The following is a 27,276-nucleotide window of genomic DNA, read 5'->3' as shown; positions in this document are numbered from 1 at the left end:
ACATTGGTGATTTTCAGGTGGGAGAAGGAAATAAAGGAGTAAATCATTTTATGGAGATAGATAGGCCAGTAAAGCATTAGGTAAGAGATAAGCTCTGTTTTTTCCTGGAACCTGTATCTGATTGACTTACTCATTCCTTTGTTCATCAAGGGCTTATTAAGAACCTATTTTACTTCTGGTCATGTGCTGGATGCTAGAGACTAGACATTTATAGTAGCCTATAACTTGATAGTATTTTTAAAAATTGCTGTGCGTCCTAAACACTTAACATCAAACATAGTTTACTTAGTAAAAACAAATATTCTGAACAGTATTAATTTCAGAAAAGCAGTCAGTGACTATTTGAGAGAAGAAATTGTCATCTTAGCTGAAGCAGCATATATTAGGAAAGAAAAGTGAGCACTTAAGTACCAAGAACTCGTCTGAACACTTGATGGAATCAATCATTTGATCTTCACAGAAAGTCTACTACACCTTTTTTCAACCAGAGGATACGCCAAAAAAAAAAAAAAATTATTTATTTTTACAGAGAAGTAGGGTGAGAGATTGTTCATCCACTGGTTCACTCCCAAAATGCATGCAACAATTGGGGTTAGGCCAGGCTGAATCCAGGAACCTAGAACTCTATCCTGCTCTCCCATGTGGGCCCAAGAACTTAAGCCATTATCTGCTGCCTCCTAGAAGCAGAGGTGCCAGGACTTGAACCAGGCACTCCATATGGGATGTAGGCTTCCAAGCGGGGGCTAAACAGGCTTCACTACAACGCCCACCTCCAGAGGACACTTTGACGTGGTCTTATGTATTTATTTTACAGCTACCTACCACGACAGGATTGCACAGAATCATAAAGCCTTGTAAACTATTGACGTGGTCAGTGAGAAGAGCCTTGAGTCTGATGGGAGTAATAGTTTTGTGCCAAATGCACAAAAGAGAGAAAGGTGAATCAAAAAGGCATAGACAGCCCAAAGTACTGGATATAGCAGTGCTACGGTTTGGGTGTGGCTTGTCTCCCCAAGGTTTGTGTGCTGAAAGCTCAATCCCCAGAGGGCTCATGTTGAGGTGCTGGAACCTTTAAGAGGTGGGGCCTAGTGGAAGGTCATTAGGTCATGGAAGTGCTTACCCGGGTGAATGGATTAAAGCTGTCTTGCGGTCTGGTGCTGTGGTGCAGTGGGTTAACGCCCTGGCCTGAAGCGCTGGCATCCTATATGGGCACCGGTTCCAGACCCAGCAGCTCCACTTCCCATCCAGCTCTCTGCTATGGCCCAGGAAAGTGGTAGAGGATGGCCCAAGTCCTTGGGTCCCTGCACCCATGTGGGAGACCCGGAAGAAGCTCCTGGCTCCTGGCTCCTGGCTTCGGATAGGCACAGCTCTGGCCATTGTGGCCATCTAGGGAGTGAACCATTGATTGGAAGACCTCTCTCTCTCTCTCTCTCTCTCTCTCTCTCTGCCTCTCCTCTCTCTGTGTAACTCTGACTTTCAAATAAATAAATAAATCTAAAAAAATTTTAAAAAGCTGTCTTGCAGGAGTGGGTTGGGTCTGGTAGGAGTGGGTTTGCTTCGACAAGAGCAGGCTGCCTCCCTGGTCTCTTACTATCTTGCCCACACACGTGATCATTCTGCAGGTGGCCGGTTCCCCTTCCACTTCTCTGCCTCGTGGTGGTGCAGCCAGGATGCCAGCAGTGTGCTGTACAGGACCTTCCAGCCACCAGACTCATGAGCCACGTAAACTTTTTCACATATTCCCCAGCCTCTGGGATTTCGTTCTACCAACACCAAACTGACTTAAGCAGCACACTGGAGAGTTTCTTTAAGCTTTGTTTATGAACATCAGCAACATTTTCCCAAAGGTAAGCCTGGAAGAGTGTCCTTATAAATAGAGGTTAAAAAAATAAATAATGCTAGAAACTGAAGAGGCAGTACGTGCACAGTTTATCATTTCGCCCTCGTGATGTCAGCAGACATGTGTAACACACATCTGCAGGATGGACATTGGGGAGGAAGATGACCACTTATCTCAGAGAGTTCTGACACCCAGTGGAGGGCCTGAGCTCTGACGGGCTGTGAGCTGGGGACGAGCAGAGCCTCTCCTGATGCCTCCAAGTCACAGGAGGACCAATTTTGAAAAGTTCAATGCTCCATCTGCCTGGTGTATTTTTATTTCCTCCCACGGTCTAATGCTGAGACGCGCACAGAGCCGCAGTCGCGTAATGAGTATTCCAGATGACACATCGTCTGATATTTCAGTCTACTTCTTCGTGTATCCCAAGTATATTTTCCTAGGGGGTGAGGGAGAGAAGAGAAATAGATTCTTTAAATTCCAAGTTGGATTCACGGCTGAAGTGAAAACATATGCCTGTTAACTCCGCTCTTACCCCAAGCGTGGCCTGGGGCTCAGAGACTGTGGTAGGGTTGGGAATGGCTTGGGAAGGTGTCTGGCAGTCTCAGGATGCCTGCAAGGCAAACCCTGGCTTAGGGCTTCTGTTACACACTGGGTGGAACAGACAGGGGCTGAATTTAAAATTCAGGAAAGTAGGTGCTGGAAGGTTGAAGACGATGGGGGTGCTGCAGACGGGGGAGGCACAGCGCTGGCTGCGGGGCAGCCGTGGGATCCGTGCTCCGCAGCGAGGAACCAGCTCGCTTTGTAGCCAGGGTTGCTCTGCTTCCATTTGATTCCTTCATTCGCTGTTCTGGAAGTACTGGCCGAACATCTATGATGTCTATAAAGTGCTGCGAGTTATGGGAGGAACAAGGAGGCATAAAATACGAGGGTACTTCCCAAAGTGAAAGGAAACTGGGATGAAAAGATAAGCTTATTTTGGTGCAAACATTTTTTTGGAGATCCGTACATAGAGGGGCCTTCAAAAGTGCATGGAAAAGCATAGTATGAAAAACTATGTCTGGATTTCAGAATTGTTCACACCAAAATAAACTTGCCTTTTAATTCCAGGTTTCCATGAACTACTGGAAGTCCCCTGGTGCATGATGATTTCTTTGTGTTCTCAGGATTCTTTGAAGTTTAGTTGGGAAGATGAGATGCAATTGTTTGGAACGTGGAATCCAGAGCTTCTAGAGAGCTTGTGCGCAAGTAGTTTCCCTCCTTCCATACCGTCACAGGGACACCACAGAGAGCCACCAGAAATCCCTGCAGGCTTATCACCCAGTGTCGTCTTTCTGTCCTGTTCAGGATCATGGAGCTCTAATTCCTTCTTTTAAAAATAATTATGTGATTAAAATCTTTTTAGTTAATTTATCTGAAAGGCAGACACAGAGAGAGAGACAGACAGACAGACAGACAGAACTTCCATCTGCTAGTTCACTCTTCAGAACACCTGCAACTGCCAAGGTTGGGCCAGGCCAACACCAGGATGCTGGAACTCAGTCTGGGTCTCCCAGGTCGGGGGCAGGAACTCAAGTACTTGAGCCATCCCCTGCTGGGAGTATTGGCTGTGTGCATTAGCAGGAAGCTGGAACTGGAAGTGGAGCTGGACTCAAACCCATGCACTCCGCTGTGGGATATGAGTGTCTTAAACGGCATCTTAAGCCAATGCCTGCACCTGAGCACAGGTCTCAGTCCACGTCTCCTTCGTGTTTCACAGCTCCTGTCAGTTCTACCAGCTTATAAATGTTCTTTTATCGGCATTCTTTTTTTCCTCAACACTTTGCTGTCACTTGGAAAAATGAGTCCTTCATCTCACTTTCTTTTTCATCCTCCTCCTAATTTCTAATCACGTGGTCCACATAAAACCTGACTGTGGGAGCTAACGTGATGCAGTGGGTTAAGCCACTGTTTGCATGCCAGCTTTCCACGTCTGAGTGCTGGTTCCAGCTCCAACTGCTCCGCTTCTGATCCAGCTTCCTGCTAATGCACCTGAGAAGGCTGTGGAAGATGGCCCGAGTGCTCAAGCCTCTGCCACCATGTGAAAGACCAGGATGGAGTTCCCGGCTCCTGGCTCCAGCCTGGCCCAGCCCTGTGTGGCCATTTGGAGAGTAAACCAGAGGATGTATGATCTCTCTATCTCTGTATGTGTGTCTTTCAAATAAATAAATAAATCTTTAAAAATAAATAAGTGAAATAAATAATTAAATACATAAACTTAACTATGCTCAAGAGTTAAGGCTAAGTTTTATGACAACCTAGAGAAGTAATAATCTTTGAGCTGAAACTACAGATGTGTAGAAGTAGTGCTATTAATTTCTAAAGGGTTTGAAAACCCCCTTTAGAATATATACTGAAGAACTCGTCCATTCTCCTTAACTGGAACTGATTTTCTCTAGCATCTGAAGCCCAATTTGAAAACAAACAGAAATGTTTGTACTCATTTTTTTTTCCTTTCTTTTACTTGATTACTAGAATTAGAACCATTACTTTTTATAAAAGATTTATTGAAAACTGCTATAAAATTCACCCTGCTGAAGTGGTATAATTCAGTGACTTTTAGAATAGTCTCAGAGTTAAGTATCACCTCTGATTTTAGGACATTTTCATCACTCCAAAAAGAAGTTCCACTCCCACTAGTAGTTACTCTCCATTCCCTCAGCCCTGCCTTGGCAACCACTGATCTCTTTTCTTTCTCTATGAACGGGCCTTTCATATTCATATACATTATGTGTCATATACATTGCACCATCCAATATATGTGGCCTTTCAGTCTGGCTTCTTTCCCTTAGTATAATGCTTTATAGGTTCATCACATAGCAATACTTTATTTCTTTTTATGGCTGAATAATACTCCATTGTGTTTATCCATGCATCGTCCGTTGGTTAGCAGGCATCTTGGTGGTTTCTACTTTCTGGCCATAACGAATGAGGAATGCTGCCACGAACGCTCAAGCACAAGTTTTTGTGTGAAAGCTTGGTTTTAATTTCCTTGGGTGTATATCCGGGGAGGGATTACTAATTCTGTATTTAACATTTGGGGAAGCTGCCAAAGTACTTTCCAGAGGAGCCACAGCGTTATACAGTCCGATCATCCTCGCCAGCACTTGCCTGTCTTTATTTTAGCTCGCCTAGGGAGCAGGGTTCATCGTGGTTTTGACTTTCACTTCCCTGTTACTGAAATGTGCACTCTGATCCATTGCCCACTTTAAAAGGCAGGTTGTGTTTTTATTGTTGAAATTTTTTTTTTTTTTTGACAGGCAGAGTGGACAGTGAGAGAGAGAGAGAGAGAGAAAGGTCTTCCTTTTGCCATTGGTTCACCCTCCAATGGCCGCTGCGGCTGGCGCGCTGTGGCCTGCTCATTGTGCTGATCCGATGGCAGGAGCCAGGTGCTTCTCCTGGTCTCCCATGGGGTGCAGGGCCCAAGCACCTGGGCCATCCTCCACTGCACTCGCTGGCCACAGCAGAGAGCTGGCCTGGAAGAGGGGCAACCGGGACAGAATCCAGCACCCCAACCGGGACTAGAACCCAGTGTGCCAGCGCCGCAAGGCAGAGGATTAGCCTAGTGAGCCAAGGCGCCGGCTTATTGTTGAATTCTAATTGTTCTTCTTGATATAAGTAATTTGTTAGATACATGATCTGCAAGTATTTCCCCCACACTTTGTGGGTGGGTTTCTCACTTTCTTGATGATGATGTCCTATAGAGCACAAAATACAGTTCAGTGTTTCTGAACTGTTTCTTTTGTTGTTCATGCTTTTGGTATAGAGCCACTACTTTTGAAAGGGCATTTTGGCATTTAAGCTACATTACCGGGTGAAATAAACTTTTGAGAGCTGGCCTATTAGCCCAGTTGATGCCTATAATCTCTATATATATTAACAAGACCAACATGGGTTTAAAACTGAACACTTGAGACATAGCCCATGGGCAATGTGACCATTTCTTGAATATCACGATGGCACAAACCTGAAGCGTTGTGGCAGGTCAGAGACTGCTGGGGTCCCTAAGGTGGAGAGGGCAGGAAATGCTTGGGGACAGAGGGATTCGAGGGAGCTCTAGTAGAAAAGGTAGAACTGAACTCATGCTGAGGAATCTGTCTTCCTTTTAGAATGAGTGGCGGCAGCTAGAATTTGGAATTCGTATAAGCCTGCCTTGTTTAGGTCAGCCAGTTAAGGGTTATCCTACCTCGTGCAAAAGAGGAACAGAAGAGGCAAGCTCAGTGGGGGCTGCCAAAGCCCACGGTGGGTGCTTCAGCCCCATAGGCAGGACCAGACACACTTTACTTCTGATGGCCAGGAGATCTCCTTTGTTGGGAGGTGCCAGGGTCATGGTGGCCATGCTGGCCCATGGGCCCGCCAGGGGAAAGAGGACTAAGGGGAGTAGGGGATGAAGGCCTGTTCTTCTGGGAATGGCCCAGGCCCACTGAGATGTAGAGTGCTGGGGTAGAACACTTTGACAAGTTTGACCGTATGTAGCCATTTGAACATGGCAGTGATAAGATCTCCAGGACTGGATATAAATGAGAGGGGGAGGATATTGAGGCTGGGATGTAGGGGGAAGGCCTATTTTGATTGATATTAAGTACTTAAAAATAGATGAAAGTTTGTTTGCTTTTTAGTTTGTATGAAAATGTCCCTGCTGAATGGCTGGGTCAAAGCAGCATTGGCGAAATGTCATGGACTCTGAGTCTATGAGAGATTGGCCCCCTGCCCCACCAGTGTCTGCAAGTGTGAGGAGCAGCCCGCCAGGCCGGTCTCATCACCGGACTCCCATTGCCTGTGTATTTGTGAAAACAGAAATTACATCTGTGTAAACATTTTATATGTCAGCGTCCACTCATTTCCTGTTACATCCCCTTCCACACACACATACACCACGTACCCTTGGGGAGCTCGGTAAATATTTATTGATGATGAAGATTGTCACTAAAAATAGGTTCCCATCAATGGCATCCATCTCTCGCCACTCAAGTGTCCTAAACCCATGAGAACTGCTTGCCTGATGTGTTCCCTTCCTTGAAAATGAAAATCTTTGCATCTCATCTCCTCTGAGCTCTGAGAAGATTCATTTCTATTGAATTTATTAATTTTTTTAAAAAAAAGATTGTCTTTTAAAAGTTTTTAAAAAGTATTTAGTTTCACTTATTTGAAAGACAGACACACACACACGAACACACACACACACAGGCAGAGAGAGAGAGAGAATCCTCTATCTACTGATTCACTTCTCAAAGCCCACAACAACTGGGGCTGGGCCAGGCTGAAGCCAGCAGCCCAGAACTCAATCCCAGTCTTCAAGTTCAGTGGCAGGGACCCAAGTAAATGGGCCATCACTGCCACTCCTTAGGGTGTACATTAGTGGGAAGCCTGGTTGTAAGTGGAGGAGGGACTGGAACTCTGGCACTTTAATAAGGGATGTGAGTGTCCCAAGGAGGTGTCTTAACCACTGTGCCAAATGCCCACCCGTGCTTTCATTTTTGAGTAGGATACACTTACCCATCCGCCATGCTGCTGGACCCAGGGTGAGAAGTTCTCTTTCAGGTACTTGGCTCCAAAGCCCAGCACCCTGTTCATTGGGTGATTGTCAATAGCTGTGAGCTTGGCCATGGCGTCTATTGCAAGGGCAGCCTTAAAGCCCCGAGCTTTCACCTCTGATTCTCCTCTGGTGTCCACACCCTTTAGGAACTGGTCTGTGATGGTCTTGAAGACGGAGTAGGACAGTCCCTCCTGGAAGTTACTCATCAAACCTGAGTCCTTCTTCAGCTGCATAGAAGAAGAAGAACATTCAGAAGAATAGCTTGGCCCCATGGGGTAGATGAAGGCCACTCTCAGATCACGTGTGGGCCACTAGAGCACCCGTGGAAAAGCCTGGGGTTCTAGTCTTTTTTTTTTTTAACTTTTATTTAATGAATATAAATTTCCAAAGTACAGCTTATGGAGTACAATGGCTTCCCCCCACCCATAATTTCCCTCCCACCCGCAACCCTCCCCCTTCCCTCTCCCTCCCCCCTTCCATTCACATCAAGATTCATTTTCAATTCTCTTTATATACAGAAGATCAGTTTAGCATATATTAAGTAAATATTTCAACAGTTTGCTGGGGTTCTAGTCTTAACCATGCATGACATCCTGTGGCACCAGCCTGTGCATCTACCTGCTCTGGGAATTCACTGGGATAAATACGTGGTACCATTGAACAGTCTGTTCATTCATCACTCAACACATGTTTCCTGGGCACTTGCGATGGGCAGTTCTTCAGGTCCTCACTCAAGGTGCCCCAAGTCAGGTGAAAGTTGTAGAACAATGCCAGGTGTGTGGCTGGGGGTAGTGTAACAACCTAAAGCTTGGAAATCTTGGCTCACACCTATCTTCCTTCCTACTAGCTGTGTGAGCTTGGGGAAATTGCTTAGCCTCTGGGGCTCAGTACTGTCATCTCTAGATGGCACCTGTCGACTTAGATCTCAGCCTAATGTTGGACATGGAGGAGGTACTCTGGAAATGTCAGTCTTTTTGCAGGACACTGGGGGTTGGGGCTGGGGGAGGTCAGGAAAGACTCCCTGAAGTGCATAGGTTCACCTTTTAAAAGAACAAATCCATTGATTTCTTTCCCATTATGTTCTACCCAATCAATTTTATCTGCAACCACTTCCTTAGACCTGGTGTCTTTACCTGCTTTGGACTACCTGCTTTACTTTTAAGAAAACCAATACTTCCTCTGCTCCTTTTGAAACATCAGGCCTTGTCATCAAGTCACATGAAGAGGCTTTAGAAAACTCGTAGAAAATTTGCATTGTCTTTTAATTCCTTTCTCACTGAAGGCCGTGCTTGCAATGTCTGTTAATGTCAAGGATCCTATGTGAAATCAGAAGCTTCCTAGGGCGAAAGGTCTAAAGGTTTGTTTGAAAAATCCCTTAAGTTCTGTCCGTGAGGAATTATAAGCTAAGCAGGTATTCAACAAATACTGTTTCTAAGAGGGATATTTGGAAGATCACTTAGATGTTATGTGAAATTTTGGTGGAGCCATGTCCTTTATCTGAACCACACTCACCCCCCAACATTGGGTGACAAGGATCCTGTGTAATTTACAAATCTGAAGCAGGAATGACAGCTTCTTCCGCACCCAGAAAGGACTTCTCTTTGCCAGTGTCCAGCTAAAGAAGGCTGGCTCCAGACCTTAGTAGGTGTCTGGACATCTGGATCCTACCAGAAGAGTCAAAGAATCAAACACCAGTGGTGGGTGTTTGGCATAGTGGTGAAGACACTGCTTAGGATGCCAATAACTCATATCAAAGTGCCTAGATTTGAGTCCTGGCTCTGCTCCAGGTCCCAACTTCCTGTTCATGTGTTCCCTCGGACACAGCAGTGATGGCTCAAGTACTTGGGCCCCTGCTACCCACATGGCAGACCTGAATGGAATCCTCAGCTCCTGACTTTGGCCTGGCCCAGCCCTAGCTATTGCTAGAATCTGTGAGTGACCCAGTGGATGAAAGATCTCTATCTTTCAAATAAATGAAACTAAATTAACAACAATAATAAAAAGAATTAAATGTCAACAGAAACACCTTGCACAGAGCACCTCCCCTTCCCCACTCTCCTTGCCCTTCCCTTGCAGTTACGTAGCTTTTTGTCCTCTCTGGCAGGTGCAGGATGGGCCACTGTGTGCTCTTGGCAGTGGGTGGCTTTGTAGCACTCCATGGCTGTGGCCTGGCTCTCTCCCCAGCATTGCTTTCCCAGACTGCAGGGCACTCACCACCCACTCAGTGCAAGATCAGCCCTATCGTGTGTGCCTACCAGACTCTTCTGGATGAGTGTGTAGCGAGAATAACCTGGTAGCCGTCTCTCTAAATAATGTAACTATCACCTGAAGTCATTAGGAGAGCGCGTCAGGCACGGCAAGGTTGCTGAGAGTGGCGGTTTGGGGTAAAAAGGAAAGCATCTCTCTTCACAACCCAGGGGGCGGCCCTCACTCCACCTCCTGACCTCCGTGACCTCTGGAGGCTCCTCAAGTCACCACGCAGGGAGGCTGGAAAGGAAGGTGCCATGACAGCCACAGAACCTTAGAGCTGGTGAAGAACCGATGCCCTCAAAGGTGTGGGCACTGAACTAAAGTGTGGGTGCTGAGCTGCTCGCTGGTTGCTGACATCTCACAATTCTGGCAACAGAAAGACCCTTTCTCTGCAGGGCCAGAAAGTTGATTCTTACGATGGGAAGAAAGCAGTTGTCCCACAACTTCCATGGTGCTAGTTCTGGAGATACGCAAGTGGCCCTTAAATCCGGGTCATGTGCTGTTTCCTGGTGGCTCTGCCCCGCTCCGTACCCTCCACTCATATACCCCCTACTCTTGTCTTTAGCCTAATGTTTCTGGTTTTCTCCCCATTTCTCCTTCTGTGCCGTCTCTGAGGCCCTCCCTGCTCCTGGAGACCGTGCCCTGAGTGCACTCCTGACAGAGCTGTTGAGAGGAGCCGTGAGCACACTGCGCCAGGAGAGGGAGGCTGCCCAGCTCCTGTGTAAGCCCTGGGGGCCCGACTCCCTCTCCATGGGGACTGGCAACACAAGGACAGGATTCTGTGAGCCAGACCCTGAGTGGTGGGCCCTCGAGGTGACTCCGTGGTCTGTGGGGGAGGGACACAGAGGAGTCGGTGTTCAGAAGCAGGGAGGCCCCTCTGACTACACCGCATGCTTGCTCGCCAGCTCTTACCTACAGGCAACTCTGGCACATGTTCCTGATTAGAAAGATTGGTCTCAACTTCTCAAGTCCACAATTCTCCAAGTAACACAAACCCGCCTCCCTGGTCCAATTGCTCAACCACACCTCGAGCGGAGTCTGGCAACTCCAAGGAGGGAGGGAGATTTCGGAAAGGGCTCCAGCCTCTGGCAAGTGTGCGTCTCAGAAATCCAGGCAGAGCAGACGCGAGAGTCTCAACTTTGCTGTGGATCAGTTACACGGGGAAGGAGCTGAACAATTCTACTCAGCACATTTTAATTTACTGGCATCTTTCCTTGCAATAATAAACTTGCGTACTTAGTTTCCAAAAATTCCAAAAAGGTTCCAGAAGGGTTACTTGTGCTTTCCAAAGTAATTCATTGTTGAGATGCTGCCAGCGTGAAGAATTTGGGCTCCAAGGGAAATAAAACTTAGGCCCAAGTGGAAACTAGAACTTTGAAAAGGAGTCAGTTACAACCTGGAGTGCAATTCCGTTCTCGTGCACTATTGCATGGGCACAGAAAGCAATCACAGGAGTTGAACAAGTTTCATACCTCTTTTTCCAACTGATCTCCTGAATATTTCAGAAGCTCGACAAGCTTGGCTATTATTTGGTCTTCTTCATCTGAAGGAAGAAATTCCAGTTATTTCTCTTTAGAGAGGCAAAAAATGATAATAATCATCTTAAGTTTCTGCACTGGCAATGCTTGTGGCGTGGTGAGGGAATAAAGAAAAGACATGCTTTCTCACTCTTTGCAATCAAGCCTTACCTTACCTCTTCCGATCAGACCGAACCATTCGGCTACTTCCCCTGCGTTCCCTCATTTCCCTTTTTCCTCCTCTTTGCTCGGCCCCCCAGTTTTCACCATGACGCTCGTCATGGTTTTTGCCAAGAGAATGTTGTTGAAAGCCTCAGTCCTTCTCCCCGTAATGCAGTCTATGAAGATGGGAGAAATTCCCTGTGGGTTTTAGACTTTTCCTCAGTAGTAGGCACCTTTTCCTTGGACGCTATATTGGATTAGATTGCTCACTTTGTGTTAGCTGCTTGAAAGTACTGAGCCGAGAGGGAGAACGGTCTCTCTGGCCTGCATCTTGAGAATCAACCTTGCTCCTAAGTTGGTTTTATTTTCACATTTTTGGGTTTTTTTTACATTATCTTTCACATTTGAATTATTTTATCTGGTTAAAATTTATTCTTCATAGGTCATGTCTATATAATAAGATGAGGTATAAACAAATTAATACAACTCCCCACCCCCATGCAGGCAGATAGTGACATGGCTATCATTGGCTTGTGATGTATCTGTTGGAATGGGTGAGGTAGACTATGATTTTTCTTGTCTCAAAACTTGTTAACAACTGGGACAGGTGTTTGGCCTAGAAGTTAAAATACATGCATCCCAAACCAGAGTAGCTAGGTTCCAGGTCCAGTTTCTGGCTCCTGCTGTCAGTGCAGCGGGGGATGGGAGGCAGCAGGTGATGGCTCAAGTAACTAAATTCCTGCCAGCCACATGGGAGACCAGAATTGAGTTCCTGGCTCCTGGCTTCAGCCTGGTCCAGCCCTGGATGTTTTGAGCATTTTGGGAGTAAACCAGTGGATGGGAGCATTCTTCCTCTCTCTGTCTCTCAAATAAATAAAAATGAATAATTATAAAAATAACTTGCTAACAACTAAGCATGATGAGAGTGGACATTGCTACAGAACATACTTCACAGAAAAGCCAGTTACTCAGAGAATGCTGCTTCTTACTTCTGGTAGTCTCTGGAGCCATAGGGCCCTCATGCTTGTCCCAGATAAGAAGGCAAAGGAGGCCCGGCATTGGTGCAACAAGTCTCAGTGTGTTCCAAACCCAGAGGCGGATGGGAAGATTGAGACTCCGGGTACTGGCAAGAAGAAAAGGTGTCCACAGCCGGAGAGCAGCTTTTATCTGCTGCTGCTCTCTGGGAGAGTGGAGGACTCTCCTTGCTCGAAGCCTCTGTGGCAGTTGGTGGCCCCTACCCTACCACCAGGGGTGGATAGAGCTACCACTCTGCTTCAGGGGTTGGAGCTGCCAACGTCTTTGCAGGGAGAACTTCTGCCTTGTGCTTTGGGGAGCTAAAAACTTAAGGGCCACCTCTGGCTCACATCCTCCACTAGAGTTTGGGAAGAGAGAGGGGAACATCATTCGTGCGGCTAAGCAGAACCAGCTTCCCTCCTTCTGTGAGCACTTGGTCCTGTTCCCCTCCACTGTCCCTTCAGAGCCCAGTGCTCCCACAAAGCCTGATGAAATCAGTACACCAGTTATTGCTATGGTTCTGGTGGCGGCTGGCTCAGTCTGGTCACTACTTCTCAGTTCTACACCAGACCTAGTAAGTGACAGCCCCCAAAGCAATATAAATCCCTAGGTTCATGCTTCAACTCTGTGAAAGGCAAATTGGTCCAGGACCACTGGTGACGGGATCAAGCCTAAGACTGTATTTTCCCTATGGTCAAGGAAGAAAGCAAACTTCTGAGTTTCCTTCTCCGACTTGGTAGGAGACTTTTCTTTTGATGTAGCAGTGAGTTTGCCATGTCAGTTCAACCTGCTGGTGTGTGTTTCTGTTACACCCTCAGACCAGATCAGCACAGACGCCCAAGCTGCTGAGCTCTGAGCTGAATAAATACAGAAATGTGCATACACCTCTGTCTGGCAAACATCTGACCCAACACAAACATTCAGAAGGAAGGTTTACCTTTCTTAGAACTTGGAGCTCCAGGCCCGCCGCCTTGCAGTTGGGCGTGGAGAGCCTGTTTTACCCACTTGGCACCAGAGCTTTTCCCCTGGCATGGCGCTTCTGGTGGTGGCCAGGAATAAACGATTTTAGCAACTCGGTTGGCAATGGAAGCAACTTTGGGGTCCACGTCTGAAACAAGACAGAACAGTGCTGAGAGGCCCTTCCCAGGAGAACTGCCCAGGACTCCTGGGGATGCATGGTTGCTTGGAATGGAAAGCCCAGCCTGGAATGAGAGGAACTTGTGCAGGAGTGTATGTCTGGGGTGGGGCCATTCTTCAGAAAAGACCAGCGGTTGCCTGGCAGGGCCTGGGATTCAGGAGGACACAGAGGAACGAGTGGCACCTGGAAACAGCTGCCCTTCTTTACATTCTTTTAGAAGTTTTGCAAAATTGAGCTCCCCTGTGACCTTTGAAAAGGAGAAAACACAAAAGGGAGCGCTTGCAGGAATGCTCACTATGCTTTTATTTTTATTCTCTCTCCCTCTCCGGCCTCGCCTCTCTCTCTCTGTCTCTGTCTCTCTCCCTCTCTTCTCTCCTTCTCCCCCCTCCCTTTCTCTCCCTCTCTTCCTCCCCCCCTCCTCCCTCTCTCTCTTTTCTGACATCCTTTACACCTCTGTGCCTCTAGGTGCATAGGAAGGTATTCAATAGTTTGACAAGCATTTGGGAACTGTCACTGAGGAAAGAGAAATATCCATGGTGTATTGCTGTCTCCATCACTCAAGTGCATTATCAAGTAAACGCCCAAAGCCCCTTGCTCATAGCCTCGCATCTTCTCTCTCTCCTGTGTCTACTGGAAAGCAATCAGTTATGCTTGTAGGTGAACAAGGATTTATAGGGTGTAACTCATCCTTCAAGAATTTATAATCCTGCAAGAGAGTTATGTCATGTATGAAATAACTTTAACACATTCATGGAAAATGGAATTAAAATACACATTTAGGGAGCAGGCATTTAGCTTTGTGGTTAAGATGCTCACATCCTTCGTTGAAGAACCTAGGTTGGAGTATTGGCTCTGACTTCGGATTCTAGCTTCCTGCTAGTACACATCTTAGGAGACAATAGTGATGGTGGGGCTGGCGCTGTGGCGTAGTGGGTAAAGCCACTGCCTGCAGTGCTGGCATACCATATGGGCACTGGTTTGAGTCCCAGCTGCTCCACTTATGATCCGGCTCTCTGCTGTGGCCTGGGAAAGTAGTAGAAGATGCCCAAGTCCTTGGGCCACTGCGCCCTCATAGGAGACCTGGAGGAAGCTCCTGGTTCCTGACTTTGGATCAGTTCAGCTCTGGCCATTGCAGCCATCTGGGGGAGTGAACCAGCAGATGGAAGACCTTTCTCTCTCTCTCTCTCTCTCTCTCTGCCTCTGCCTCTACTTCTCTGTAACTCCACCTTTCATATAAGTAAATAAATCTTTTTTAAAAAATGGTGGTTTATGTGATTAAGTTCCTGCCATTCACATAAGAGATTTGTACTGAGGTCGTGGCTCTTGACTTTGGCTTCTGGGATCTTGTGGTGTTGTAGACAATTGGGGAGTGAACCAATGGATAGGATCTCTCTCTCCCTCTCTGTCTGTGTGTGTGTCTCTCTCTCCCTATCTCTCACTGACTCTTTGTAAAAAAAAAAAAGGAAAAGTAAAATATAACAGTTTATTTTAGTGTAATAAAACTTTAAATCTATGCATAATTTGTTCATAATATGCATTTTCCATGAACTTTTTTGAAGACCCCTTGTACTTTCACACAGAATTATGTGTAAAGCATTTGAAGTCAGGAAGGTTTGGAATGGCATGGGCCCCTTGAATGTTATAGGCTATAAATCTCATGTCAGTTTTGGTCCTGACTGGGGATAGGGTGAGCTTGGGTGGGCAGGAATTTGACTGTGTTGTTGGGCAGCAAAATTTTCAGTGCTGACTTGTCCCTGAGTTCTTAACTTTTAGAAGTGCTCTGGCTTTGATGTCATACAGAGCATTTGAGTAGGATCACAGAACGGTGCAGAATCATTGAAGAAACTTAAGGAGTGGGGTCCTGGCTGGAACATTGGTTTCCCAGGGACGTCCTGGACTCTGTAAGTCATGATAGGAAGGAGAGGCAGCCCGGGTCCTGGGAGGACGGTGTCACATAGGAAACAGGTATGGGTGCCACGTGGGACTGCCACGCTGTGGTGTGGTCCTCAGACCCTGCAATTCCTCTGTAGCATGAAGGCTTCAGTGTCCTCCTCTCATCGTTGGCCATTCCCCAACCAGAGCCATGGGAGATAAAGCTCTGTCCATTACACCTCCCGTAGGTGGATACTGGCCTTCAAAAGCCCTATTTTTTCATGCTTAGTCGTTAGGGTTCAGAAGCAGATAAGCAGTGATTTAGAGAAGTCAAGACATTGTCAATGTCTTTCTTTCTCATTTTAACAACCAAACTGAGTATATTTTCACTTTAGAATCGCTTCATTGCAATCCAACCAGCCTCCTCTTGAGTATTGGCTACCTATGGCCTTGGCAAGGGAATGGCAAGAGGCTGGTTCCAAAGCCAAAGTGAGCCTGCCCTTGTAGTGTTCTCAGATGACAGGAAGGGAACACTCACACCTGCTACCTCTGCAACCCAGGTGTCCTATCCAGTGTGATCTGCATCTGGTTCTCCCACCGGAAGTCATCCTTAGCCCATCGTGCATGCTAAGAGGACCACTGGAGAGCCCCACAGGCTATCGCTCCTTGCCCCTACCACGTATTTCCCCCACCTGATGGCAGGGCTACCACAAGACGACCAGCAGGCACCGAGGTGCTCAGTCTGATGGACCTGTGTACACTGTGATGACTTCTGCAAGTCTGTGGACATGGAGCAAAGGAGGTGGATGAAATATGTGCAAGGTGAACTACAAGCCAACGTTTTGACCCGGATGAACTAACTCTAACGAGAAGTCCACTTTGAATACTTTAAAAAGTGGATGTCGGACTTGGTCCTATCTGATAGGCAAGGGAAGCCTGGATGGGGCTTAGGGAGAAAACTGAAGGGCTGCCATCCTTTACAGTCTATTTTGGGTCCCTGTGGAGCCAAGCAGAGCAGAGATCAGGGCTAGGGAGGAACTGTTTGGCCCAAGGGCCAAGGCATTTGCTTTAAAGAGACGGTCAAGGAATGTGGGAGTGTTTTCCACGTGGTAAATCTATTGCCCACTCAGTATCCATTTTCCTCTTCTTCCTTAGTGACAGATCCCTAAAATGTGAGAGACAGCACTGGACAAGGTGCAAAACGACACTTCTCAGCTTCCTTTGCAGTAAGGAGTGGCCAAAGAGATGGAAGGAGGAACCAGGAGCAGTTTCCAGAAAGCTCTCTGAAAGGGAGATAGATTATCTAGAAGGAAGGCTGCCTTGCTTGCTTTTTCATCCTGCTTAAAATGTAGATGTGATGGCTGGAGTCCCAACAGCCACACTGGAATATAAGGCAGCCTAGAAATGTCCGAATGCCTAATAAATTCGTGGAGCTGCCGTATCAGGCCTGGGCCAGCACACTTTGGTCCCTATGGGAGAGAGAAGTACTCCTCTGTATTATTGAAGCAATAGTTAATTGGCTTTCCGCCAAACCTGATCTTAGTAGTAACATTGCACATGAAGTGAACCGAAGCTGTGGAGACACAACGGATTGGCAAGTGAAAGAACCCGGCTTGGCGGTCTCTAAGACCAGCACGCATGCCCCTTTCTCTACATCTTAAGGCCTTTCGCTGGTAGAATTTGGTCTGGGGCGTGACCTCGCATTTCCAACTTATCCCTGGTATCTCAGTCCTGGAAATGGCCACACACGCCCAAATCACAGCCCAGGTGAAAGCAACAGCCAAGCTCCGTTAAATCTGTGAGGCACCGTTGGTCACACCCAATGACAAACCAACAACATGAACATAAAACCACCTAATTAACCAGCCAAACCAGAGAGTAAGGCAGAGACAATGGTGGGAAGATAAGCTCCACATAAGTTTTGAATACTTTTGAATACAAAGGTCTGTAGGAGATAATCATTTCTACTCTTTAAAAATTTATATATGCACATACATAGTTATATACATAGTTTTATATAAGGTGCTTCAAGAATTTCCTGGAAAGGACCAGCATTGTGGTACAGTGGGTTAAGCCGCCACCTGCAACACTGGCATCCCATATCAGAGCACCAGTTTGGGTCCTGGCTCCTCCACTTCCTGTCTAGCTCCCTGCTGATGTGCCTAGGAAAATGCAGTAGAAGATGGCCCAAGTAGCTGTGCCTCTGAAACTCATGATGGAGTTCCAAGCTCCTGGCTTCAGCAGTTGGGGAGTGAACCAGTGGATCGAAGATCTCTCTGTCTCTCCCTCTCTCTGTCAGTCTGCCTTTCAAATAAATTAGATACATCTTTTTAAAAAGTTAATGGAGGAGCTGGCGCTGTTATGTAGCCAATAAAGCTGACCCTGCAGTGCCGGCATCCCATATGGGTGCTGGTTCTACTACTAGTTGCTCCACTTCTGATCCAGCTCCCTGCTAATGCACCTGGGACAGCAGCAGAAGATGGCCCAAGTCCTTGAACCCCTGCACCCATGTGGGAGACCAGAAAAAAACTCCTGTCTCCTGGCTTTGGATTGGTCCAGCTCTGGCCATTGTGGCCATTTGGGGAGTGAACTAGCAGATGGAAGACCTCTCTCTCTCTGCCTCTGCCTCTCTGTAACTCTGCCATTCAAATAAATAATTTGTTTTAAAAAAGCTTATGGAATCAAAAGATAAATTTATTTTGATATAAAACATTTGAAATTCTTGCATAGTTTATTCATAATACACATTGTCCATGAACTTTTGAATATCCCTTGTATGCATTTCAAATTTTTTGCACCAAACTTATCTTTTAATTCTGTTTTTCCATGAGTGTTTTGAAGTATCCTTGTATATAGAGTTATACAGTGTGTAGCTATTCAGCCATAGACACTATTTAACATGGATGTCTAAGTGCTTTCTGAATTTAATCTTTTATTCTTGATCTCACATAAAACTGAACTTTCTTCATCCAATATCCCCTCCCCCGAAAAAAAGGCAGGGGGAGGGGAGAAAAGTTCCTTAGGAAATTTTAGAGACTGAAAGAAAGGTCAAGTGACACTTTAGTAAATGCCGTTTATGTCAGGAAAAGCCAGGGGGCAAATCCAAAGTCCTCGGTCACCTAGCCCCAGCCACACGGAAGGGCTGGCAGAAGAGCCGCTGGGCTCAGTGTTCCTGACCTCTGGTCCTGCCCCAGCAGGAGGCTGTGGGCCACACTGGTGTGAGGGCAGGAGGTGGTGGGGGTGGGGCAGAGGGTAGGGGGAGGTAGGAGTGTGGAAGACCCCAGGGAAGAGGGCCACAGAGCCCAGGACCTTTGGCTCCAGGGTCAGCATTGCTAGCCGCCCTCGAGGGGCAGAGCCTCATTGGGGATCCTGACGCAGTCCCAGGCCTGCCACTTCCCAGTCCCTTTGTCGGGACTCCCACTGCCTTATACCGGGGCACTTCAAAAAATCTCTGGAAACTGGAATGAAGTACAAGTGTATTTCGATGCAAAAAATTTTGAACTCCATGCCTGGGTTTTTCATGATACACATTTTCTAGGAACTTTTGGAAGACGCCTTGTGTGACCTGTATGAAAAGGTCCCCCAGATAATCCTGGCCCTAACTTCTATCCTGAGCTTCTACAGGCCTAGTGAGAGAGGGAAGTGATTCTCCAAGTAAAAGCCAGGACAGTTGCAAGATTTTAAAATTGAGACGTTGCTGCCACCTGTTGACTCATTATTGACAAGTTCCTCGGACAGATCCGACAGCACGAGGAGAGGGGACTTCCTTCAACATCTGGTGCTGTTGCAGGGGAAGAAGGTGCTCATGGCCAGGTTTGGGTGCACGGGGCAGCTCCACAGAGCGCTCGCTCAATGCCAGTGACTTTATCTCAGTGAAGAAAGACTTCTCAAAAGGTTTCTTCTGAGTGTTTTTTTTTTAAATAATTTTTTAAAAGATGCATTTTTTATTTATTTGAAAGAGTTACAGAGAAAGGTAGAGACAGAGAGAGAGGTGTTCCATCGGCTGGTTCACTCCCCAGATGGCCTCAGCAGCTGGAGCTGATTGATCCGAAGCCAGGAGCCAGGAGCTTCTTCCAGGTCTCCCATGTGGGTGCAGGGGCCCAAGGAAGGACTTGGGTCGTCTTCATTTGTAGGCACATTAGCAGGGAGCTGAATCTGAAGAGGAGCAGCTGGGACTAGAACCAGCACCCAAATGGGATGCTGGCGCTGCAGGCCAGGGCTTTAACCCGCTGCACCACAGCATCAGCCCCATGGTTTACGTTCTGGTCTTTCCATTTACCATTAACAAGATGGAAGGGTGCAATCTCCCCGGTGCACTGAGAGGGAGCTGACCTCCCACAGGGAGTGAGGCAGAGGTCTGTGTGGTGGCACAGCTGGCGAAACTGCCCACCACCTATGAAGCCCGCATCCCACATGAGCCCTGGTGTGAGTCCTAGCTGCTCTAGTTCCAATCTAACTTCCTGCTAATGGCCTGGGAAAACAGCGGAAAATGGCCCAAGTGCTTGCGTCCCTGCCACTCTTATGGGAGACCCAGATGGAGTTCCAGGCTCCTGACCGGCCTGGACCAACCCTGGCCATTGTGTCCATTTGGGGAGTGAACCAGCTGTTGGAGGATCTCTCTGTCTCATTCCCCCCTTCAAATAAATAAATGATTCTGAGAGAGAGAGAGAGAGAGAGAGACCGACCGACCAGAGCCCTTGTCTGGGACTCTCTTTGACATGGGCCTCTGGCACGGAGGAGCAGGGATTTGGCCAGCGGGCTTATTTATTTATAGACAGAACACCGGTCTTGTCACTCTTCACTGCCAGTGTCTTTATTTCTGCCCAGTCTTGGAAGGAGAGGGACAATTCCTACAGACACTAATGAGGTGCGAAGCGGAGGCACTGTGAGCCCCTGTCTGAGGCCCGTCTTTAGGATCCAGGGTGCACACCGAGAAGGGAAGACCTGGCTGTGGGAGACAGCACGCCCCGAAGCCTACCTTCATTCTTTCCTTGCTGCTCCACGGCGGAGAGGGACCTGGACCCTTGAGGGGAAACAGCACTCGGAGGCCCCTGGAAATGGAACAGCTCAGACAAGTCCTGCTCGTCTTCCTCCTTCTCCAATACTCCAAAGAGTGCTTTCCATGAAGACTTTTTCTTGCCAAGATTTATTGACTTCTCACTGGAGCGGGAGTTTCTGCAGGGCCACGACACCTGTGTCCATGACTCATTTGTTGAGCCACTCTCCACTCCTTTCTGGGACAAACTTCTTGTTCTCAACAGCTTGGGCGAGAAGGTGGCAGGGGTTCTCTTGAAGACATGGTGTCTGACATAGAAGGCCAGGATTTTGAATTCTAGGCTGTTTAGGTCATCATCATCCAGGGGGATTTCTTCCAGGTCACTCGGGCTGGTGCTGCACATGTTGGGCCTGTAACGACAAAGTCCACACTGTGCCTTTCTACATGCAGGCCATTGGTTGTGTGTAGGTTAGAGACAGGGGTGAAACCCCAGTGTGTATTAATTGAGCACCTACTATTTGTGCTGGGCAGCTTGGGGTAAGCAGAGATGGCAAGGCCAGTCTTACTGGGTTGGAAAGAGAGATGGGGCAGAGATAACTCCAAAGAAGAGAATGAACTGAGAGCTCTCCCCATTAGGCAGATAGGACAAGTCAGCCTCAAGTAGGGGAGCAAGTGCAGGTCTCTAGAGAGGTACAAGGTTTAGACAAGCAGGTAGATACAGGGTTTAAGAACCAGTTGGGCAGAGAGCAGTCTGTGAGTGGACGTAGGACACGTTCTGCTTGCAGAGTGGCAGAAGAACTGGTGTGGCAGGAGCACTGATGGGCAGCCCAGGCCGGGAAATAGTGGAGGGAAAATCAGTGAATGGCAGTTGGGGCCAGATTATGGTAGCCTTTGGATATCAGGCTCAAAGCTTCATGTTCTCCCAAGTCAGTTGGTACATTTCAAAAGGAGCCCCGGGCCGCAAAGGGTGGAAAAAGCCTCCTGGGAGAGGTGGGTGAGCCAAGGGGGAAGCCAGCTCACAGAGAGAAATGTCTGGTCCCACTGACCCTTCCTTCTCCTCTCCCTTCTCCATGGGCAACCACCCGAGCTTGTCCAAGTTGGCTTCTGTTTCTTGCCATATTTGGTGCTGCATGGAGGATTGCATCTGAAAAAAGCATACCTCTACCTCTGTCTCTTTAGCAGATTTGAAAAGCTGTGATGGCAGCGGCAGTAGCGAGCTTCCCCGGTTTGGAGCGGGAGAGTGGTCTGAGTACAGGCATGCTTTAGAGAGAGCAGGGCAAGGCTCAAGTGATGGGACTGGACCCATACAACGGCTTAGATACCAGCAACTGACTTCTATTCAAATGCCTTTGCTTAAACTAGCGAAAGAGAACTCCTTTTTTGGTTTCCTGCTGGGAGCGCGTTTCTTTTTGCTAACAGTCCACTTTCCTTTCTCCTGTTTCTGTTCAGGATGACATTTTCAGATGCACAAAGCCCAGATTTATCAGTTCTCACTGGACTAAAATTTCACAGTCCATGAATGTATTGGAAAACAGCGTGGGCTTCTCAGCCTAACAGGCTTGAGTTCAAATCTGGGCCTTGCCCGTTACTAGTTAGATTTGTGCTCCTAGGCAGGTGATGTCACCTCTCTTGAACTTGAGCGTTCTGTTAGCAAACTAAGTTATCACAGGTATCTGGCAGGCATGTTGTGAAAGCACAAGAGGAAGCGTGAGAAGTCCCAGCACAGCACCCATCCGTCACTCCGGGCCTCTCTGGCTCTCTCTTTGACATGCTTTCCATTGTATGCCCTTCCCTTCCCAGTCCCACGTTAGGGCTGACTTTTGGCACGTAAGGTGGTCTGATGAAACGTAAGTTGTGGTGATGTTAATGGGATCAGCTGGCATCCTTTTCTCTCCAGCACACCCTGTCGTACCAGGACCAGCTCAGAAAGGAATGGACAGTGGCTGCCCACAGGGTTTGAGGCAGTGTGATATGGCACAGACAAATTGGAGTTGGTGTCTGTAGGTCCAATGGCCAAGGTGGGTTCAGCTTCTAACTTGCGATGTCCTTGGCCAAGGCTCGTGGCCCTGGGTGTGACATGGTTAGACTGAGGACATCCATGAGTGCTTCCCTCTGGTCTGAAGGAGGCACAGGGCCTGAAATATCTCCTCTGCGGATCTGCTCCATGCTTCCTGTTCCATCGTTGTTTCCCTCCTTTATTTATAAGAGGCTCCTGGGGCCGGCACTGTGGCGTAGAAGGCTAAGCCTCTGCCTATAGTGCTGGCATCCCATATAGGCACTGGTTTGTGTCCCATCTGCTCCTCTTCCCATCCAGCTCTCTGCTATGGCCTGGGAAAGCAGTGGAGGATGGCCTAAGTGCTTGGATCCCTGCACCCGCAGGGGAGACCCAGAAGCAGCTCCTGGCTCCTGGCTTCAGATAGGCCCAGCTCCAGCCGTTGTGGCCATTTAGGGAGTGAACTGGTAGATGGAAGACTTTTCTCTCTGTCTCTCCCTCTCTCTGTTTGTAACTCTACCTCTCAAATAAATTATTAAAAAAAAAAAAAAAAAGAGGAGGCTCATGCTGGCTGATGCATGCTGGCTCATGCAGAACTGTTCATGTGGGCAGCGGCTCCTTGGCCAGAGCCTGAGAAAGCAGTGGCCCTGGCTTGGTGAGTTCTGAAGGAAATGAGGCTTGGCACCAGCAGGGGGCTGTGTCACAGTATCGGGTGTAGACTGAAGACAGAAATGGATTTCCCAGTTCAGCAAAGGGCAGAGCTCGAAACCCAGCCCAGCAACCACACACACAGTGGCTTTCATCCAGCCTATATGCTTGGGCCCCTGCACCTGTGTGGGAGACCTGGTGGAAGCTCCTGGATCCTGGCTTTGGATCAGCTCAGCTCTGGCCGTGGTGGTCATTCAGGGAGTGAACCAACAGAGAGGAAGACCTCTCTCTCTCTCTCTGGCTCTGCTTCACTCTGTAACTCTGTCTTTCAAATAAATAAGATTTTATTTATTTATTTGAGAGGTAGAAATACAGAGAGGCAGAGGGAGAGAGGGAGAGAGGGAAAGAGGGAGAGAGGGGGAGAGAGAGAGAGAGGTCTTCCATCTGCTGGTTCCTCCTCAAATGGCTGAAACAGCCAGAGCTGGGCTGATCTGAAGCCAGGAGCCTGGAGCTTCTTTTGGGTCTCCCACACAGGTGCAGGGGCCCAAGGACTTGGGCCATCTTCCACTGCTTTCCCAGGCCATAGCAGAGAGCTGGATCAGAAGAGGAGCAGTCAGGTCTTGAACCAGCGCCCATATGGGATGCCGGCACTGCAGGTGGCGGCTTTACCTGCTATGCCACCCCGCTGGCACGGTGGGTGACAGAGGATGAATGGAGACAGTGAAATCACTTGTGTCAGATTGAGCAAGCGTGGCGTTTTCTCCCTCCTAACCCTCCTTAGGAACTAAGCGCCAGCTATTAGATCTGTAGCGAAGTCCTCCCTGCAGGCTCATGTGTGTTCTGCACACTCTGGGTCCTGTCTGCTCTCAGCTGTTGCTGTGGACATTTTTGCTTTAGAGCAGAAGCCCCACTTTTTGGCTGAGAAAACTGTAAACCTTAAGTTGTATGTTTATGGGACCCCTGGGGGCACTGCCATGTGGCACTGTGGGTTAAGCCACCACTTGCGACAGCGGCATGCACTATCAGTGTGCTGCTTTGAGTCTTAGCTGCTCCGCTTCGGATCCAGCTCCTTACAAATGCACCTGGGAAAGCAGCAGAAGATGGCCCAAGTGCTTGGACCCTTGCCACACATGTGGGAGACCCAGAAGAAGCTCCTGGCTCCTGGCTTTGGCCTGGTCCAGCCCTGGCTGTTGTAGCCACCAGTGGATGGAAGATCTCTCTTTCTCTCTCACTCTACCATTCAAATATAAATGAAAAAATGAATCTTAAAAAGAAAGAAAGGGCTGGCGCCGTGTCTCAATAGGCTAATCCTCTGCCTTGCGGCGCCTGCACACAGGGTTCTAGTCCTGGTCAGGGCGCCGGATTCTGTCCCAGTTGCCCCTCTTCCAGGCCAGCTCTCTGCTGTGGCCCGGGAGAGCAGTGGAGGATGGCCCAAGTGCTTGGGCCCTGCACCCGCATGGGAGACCAGGAGAAGCACCTGGCTCCTGGCTTTGGATCAGCGCGGTGTGCTGGCCGCGGCGGCCATTGGAGGGTAAACCAACGGCAAAAAAAAAAAAAAAAAAAAAAAAAAAAAAAAAAAAAGGAAGACCTTCCTCTCTGTCTCTCTCTCTCACTGTCCACTCTGCCTGTCAAAAAAAAAAAAAAAAAAAAAAAAAAAAAAAAAAAAAAAGAAAGAAACCCTGGGTGGGCCCCCCAGAGTGCAGGTTCAGAACCCGGAGGGCAGATGTCAGCTCTGTGAGCCTTAACTTAGCACGATGACTTGGCAGACACAGCCCCTAGCCCCACTAGCCTGTGTCTTGCTAACCTCTCCTTGTGCCCCAGCACCCCACACCTCCATCCCATCACCCCGTGATCTACCATGTCACATCTGGATCATGTGTCACTACGACTTGCTTCCCCGTGGCTCCGTCCTTGCCCCCTGCGTCTCCATTGCACCTCCTTATCTCTAAGGCACCTTCTCTGAGGTGATATTCCACAGCTGCTTTTGCCCCCCTTCCCCCCAAGTCCTCCCAGGCAGGGCTGCGAACTGAGTGTTCCCCCTAGGAGCACCACTGCAGGCAGTGACACTGTGCCGGTTACGGCCAGGCCCACCATGGGCTTCTTTTGCCCCTGACTCACTGCTTGGGATGAGGTTTTGCTTTCTTCCCACGGCTGGTGAGGGAGCTGCATACAGCAGAGGCAATAGAGCGGCTTCGTTTGTGCCTGCCCAGAGAGGCTACTGGGGCCGGTGTTGGGTCGTACGCCAGGGACAAGGGGTGTGGAGAACGCCTTGGCCACAGGCCCAGCGAGAGGGCTGTCTTCCGTGTCCTGGGAACAGGCAGTTAGGCCTTGTGCAAACTGGAGCCAGAGCAGCAGCCCCATGTGGCCCGGTGGCCGTGAGCCTCCCCTTCGATCCCTGGGTCTTCCGAGGCACCCCCCCAGCTTCCTTCCCTTGGCCTCCCTCAAGCCAGGCCTCCTGTGTCTCTGTTCTTTCTGCCCTGCCTGTCAGTTCCTGGCACAGCATGTGTGCCAGTTCTCAAGGAGCAATGAGCAATGGGGCAAACGTCTCACTGTCCGACAGTAGGAGCCGAACGCAGAGACGAAACTTGAGCTCACAGGCACCACACAGAAGGGTGAAGGTTCTGATTGTGGACAGGAGGGAACTTTTTTTTTTTTTTATTTGACAGATAGAGTTATAGACAGTGAGAGAGAGAGACAGAGAGAAAGGTCTTCTTTCCTTGGTTCACTCCCCAAATGGCCGCTATGGCCGGCGCTGCGCCAATCCGAAGCCAGAAGCCAGGAGCCAGGTGCTTCCTCCCGGTCTCCCATGTGGGTGCAGGGCCCAAGCACCTGGGCCATCCTCCACTGCCTTCCCGGGCCACAGCAGAGAGCTGGACTGGAAGAGGAGCAACCAGGACTAGAACCCGGCACCCTTATGGGATGCCGGAGCTGCAGGCGGAGGATTGACCAAGTGAGCCACGGCGCCGCCCCCAAGAGGGAATGTTCTAGAGCGCAGAGAGAATGACCTCCTGCTTCACCTGGGCTTGCACTCAGGGTGCCTCTGCCACTTTCCCATGAGGTGCTCAGGGCCTTGGGCTCAAACCCAAGGGTTCCTGACCTTGGCCACAATCCCTGCTCTGGGGAGGAAGGCGGCCTCCTCAGGGTCTCCAGCCGACCCCGCGGTGCCCCTCACTCAGGTCATCGCATCCCTTGGCATCCGCCCAGTGACAGACAACCGGATGATGTTCAAAGCAAATCAACCAGCTGTGTATTCTCCACCATCCCAGACCCTCTGTAGCAAAAGAGAAATGAAAGAGAAACCAAAGAACCTTTTCTCCCTTTCCTGAAACCTCCGTGAGCCCAGTTCTCAGGGTCCTCTGGCACTCCAGGACCCACAGGATGAGGACCTCACAACAGAGCCAGAGCGAGGCTCCCAGAGCGAGGCGGCATCGCCTGGCAGACCAGGCAGGCCTGAGCCGGGGACTGCTGCCTCCTGGTGTTACCTGCTCTCGAAGCCGGCAGAGGTTTCTCCTGCGTCAGGCAGGGGGCAGCAGGGGTGTCTCTGCATTCCAGCCTCTCTCTCCAGGAACCTGGGAGGACACGGGACTTCGGGCTTAGAGAGGTTCATGGGACTGACAGCTCCAGGCCGCCGCCGTCTCTGCAGGTTTAGGACGAGGGCTGAAGTCAGGCTCAGGGAAGCAGAGCCACTTCCTTGTGCAGCCCTGCCCCCAGCTTAGCTGAAGGAGGGGCTGACCTTTGCCCGTGTCATGTAACTCTAAAGTGAGTTCTGTATCCTTTACCAAACACCTTCCTGGCGTGGCCCTGGCCCTCAGGACAATTAGTGGGTGTTTGTCTTCTTACTCTCTGTTTTATCAGATGAACAATGTTTCTGACCACCTACTACACACGTTTCAACAACCTGGCACAGCAGGTGTCAGAATTCCCATAGCACAGATGAGGTAACTTGGGCTGAGAGGGGTTCTGTGTCTATCATTTCAGCTGAGATTTTTTTTTTTTAATTGTTCACTTGAAAGGAAGGGAGAGAGACAGAGGGCACCCACCTACAGGTTCATTCAAATGATCACAACAGCCAGGGTCAAAGCCTGAAGCCTGGACCTCAGTCCAAGTTTCCTACAAGGGACGCAGGGGGTTCACTGCTTGAGCCGTCACCTGCTGCCTTCCTGTATTAGCAGGAAGCTGGAATCAGGAGCAGAGCCAGGACTCACACCCAGGTATCGCAGTATGGGATGTGTGCATCTTAAGCAGGTGTCAAAGGCCCACCCCAAATTCTGGTC

At 48.9% G+C, this 27,276-nt stretch overlaps 1 protein-coding gene across 1 annotated transcript; it reads right to left on the bottom strand.

Moving 5' to 3' along the window:
• Nucleotides 1-1,802: 1,802 nt before the first annotated feature.
• BCL2L14 (BCL2 like 14) lies at nt 1,803-26,696 on the bottom strand. The gene is made up of 6 exons (XM_008259616.5): nt 26,485-26,696; nt 20,344-20,771; nt 13,293-13,463; nt 11,135-11,205; nt 7,373-7,639; nt 1,803-2,276 (listed from the first exon to the last, which is right to left on the bottom strand). The coding sequence occupies exons 1-6, from the start codon at nt 26,607-26,609 to the stop codon at nt 2,241-2,243; spliced, it is 1,098 nt and encodes a 365-aa protein (XP_008257838.2). The 5' UTR covers nt 26,610-26,696; the 3' UTR covers nt 1,803-2,240.
• Between the last annotated feature and the right edge of the window lie 580 nt (nt 26,697-27,276).

The sequence above is a fragment of the Oryctolagus cuniculus genome, chromosome 9 (genome assembly GCF_051225735.1).
Source record: "Oryctolagus cuniculus isolate XC-2025 breed Fujian yellow rabbit chromosome 9, ASM5122573v1, whole genome shotgun sequence".
NCBI classification, from domain to species: Eukaryota; Metazoa; Chordata; class Mammalia; order Lagomorpha; family Leporidae; genus Oryctolagus; species Oryctolagus cuniculus.
The sequence above is the reverse complement of the archived record's forward strand: the minus strand, read 5'-3'. Positions and strand labels throughout refer to the sequence as shown.

Coding starts and splice junctions, on each gene's coding strand:
- BCL2L14 (XM_008259616.5), bottom strand. CDS start 26,609: ATGAACCTCTCTAAGCCCGAAGTCCCGTGTCCTCCCAGGTTCCTGGAG. Junction 13,464..20,343: donor GCAGCAAGGAAAGAATGAAG/GTAGGCTTCGGG, acceptor GTCTTGTTTCAG/ACGTGGACCCCAAAGTTGCT. Junction 7,640..11,134: donor GAGATCAGTTGGAAAAAGAG/GTATGAAACTTG, acceptor TCTTCTATGCAG/CTGAAGAAGGACTCAGGTTT.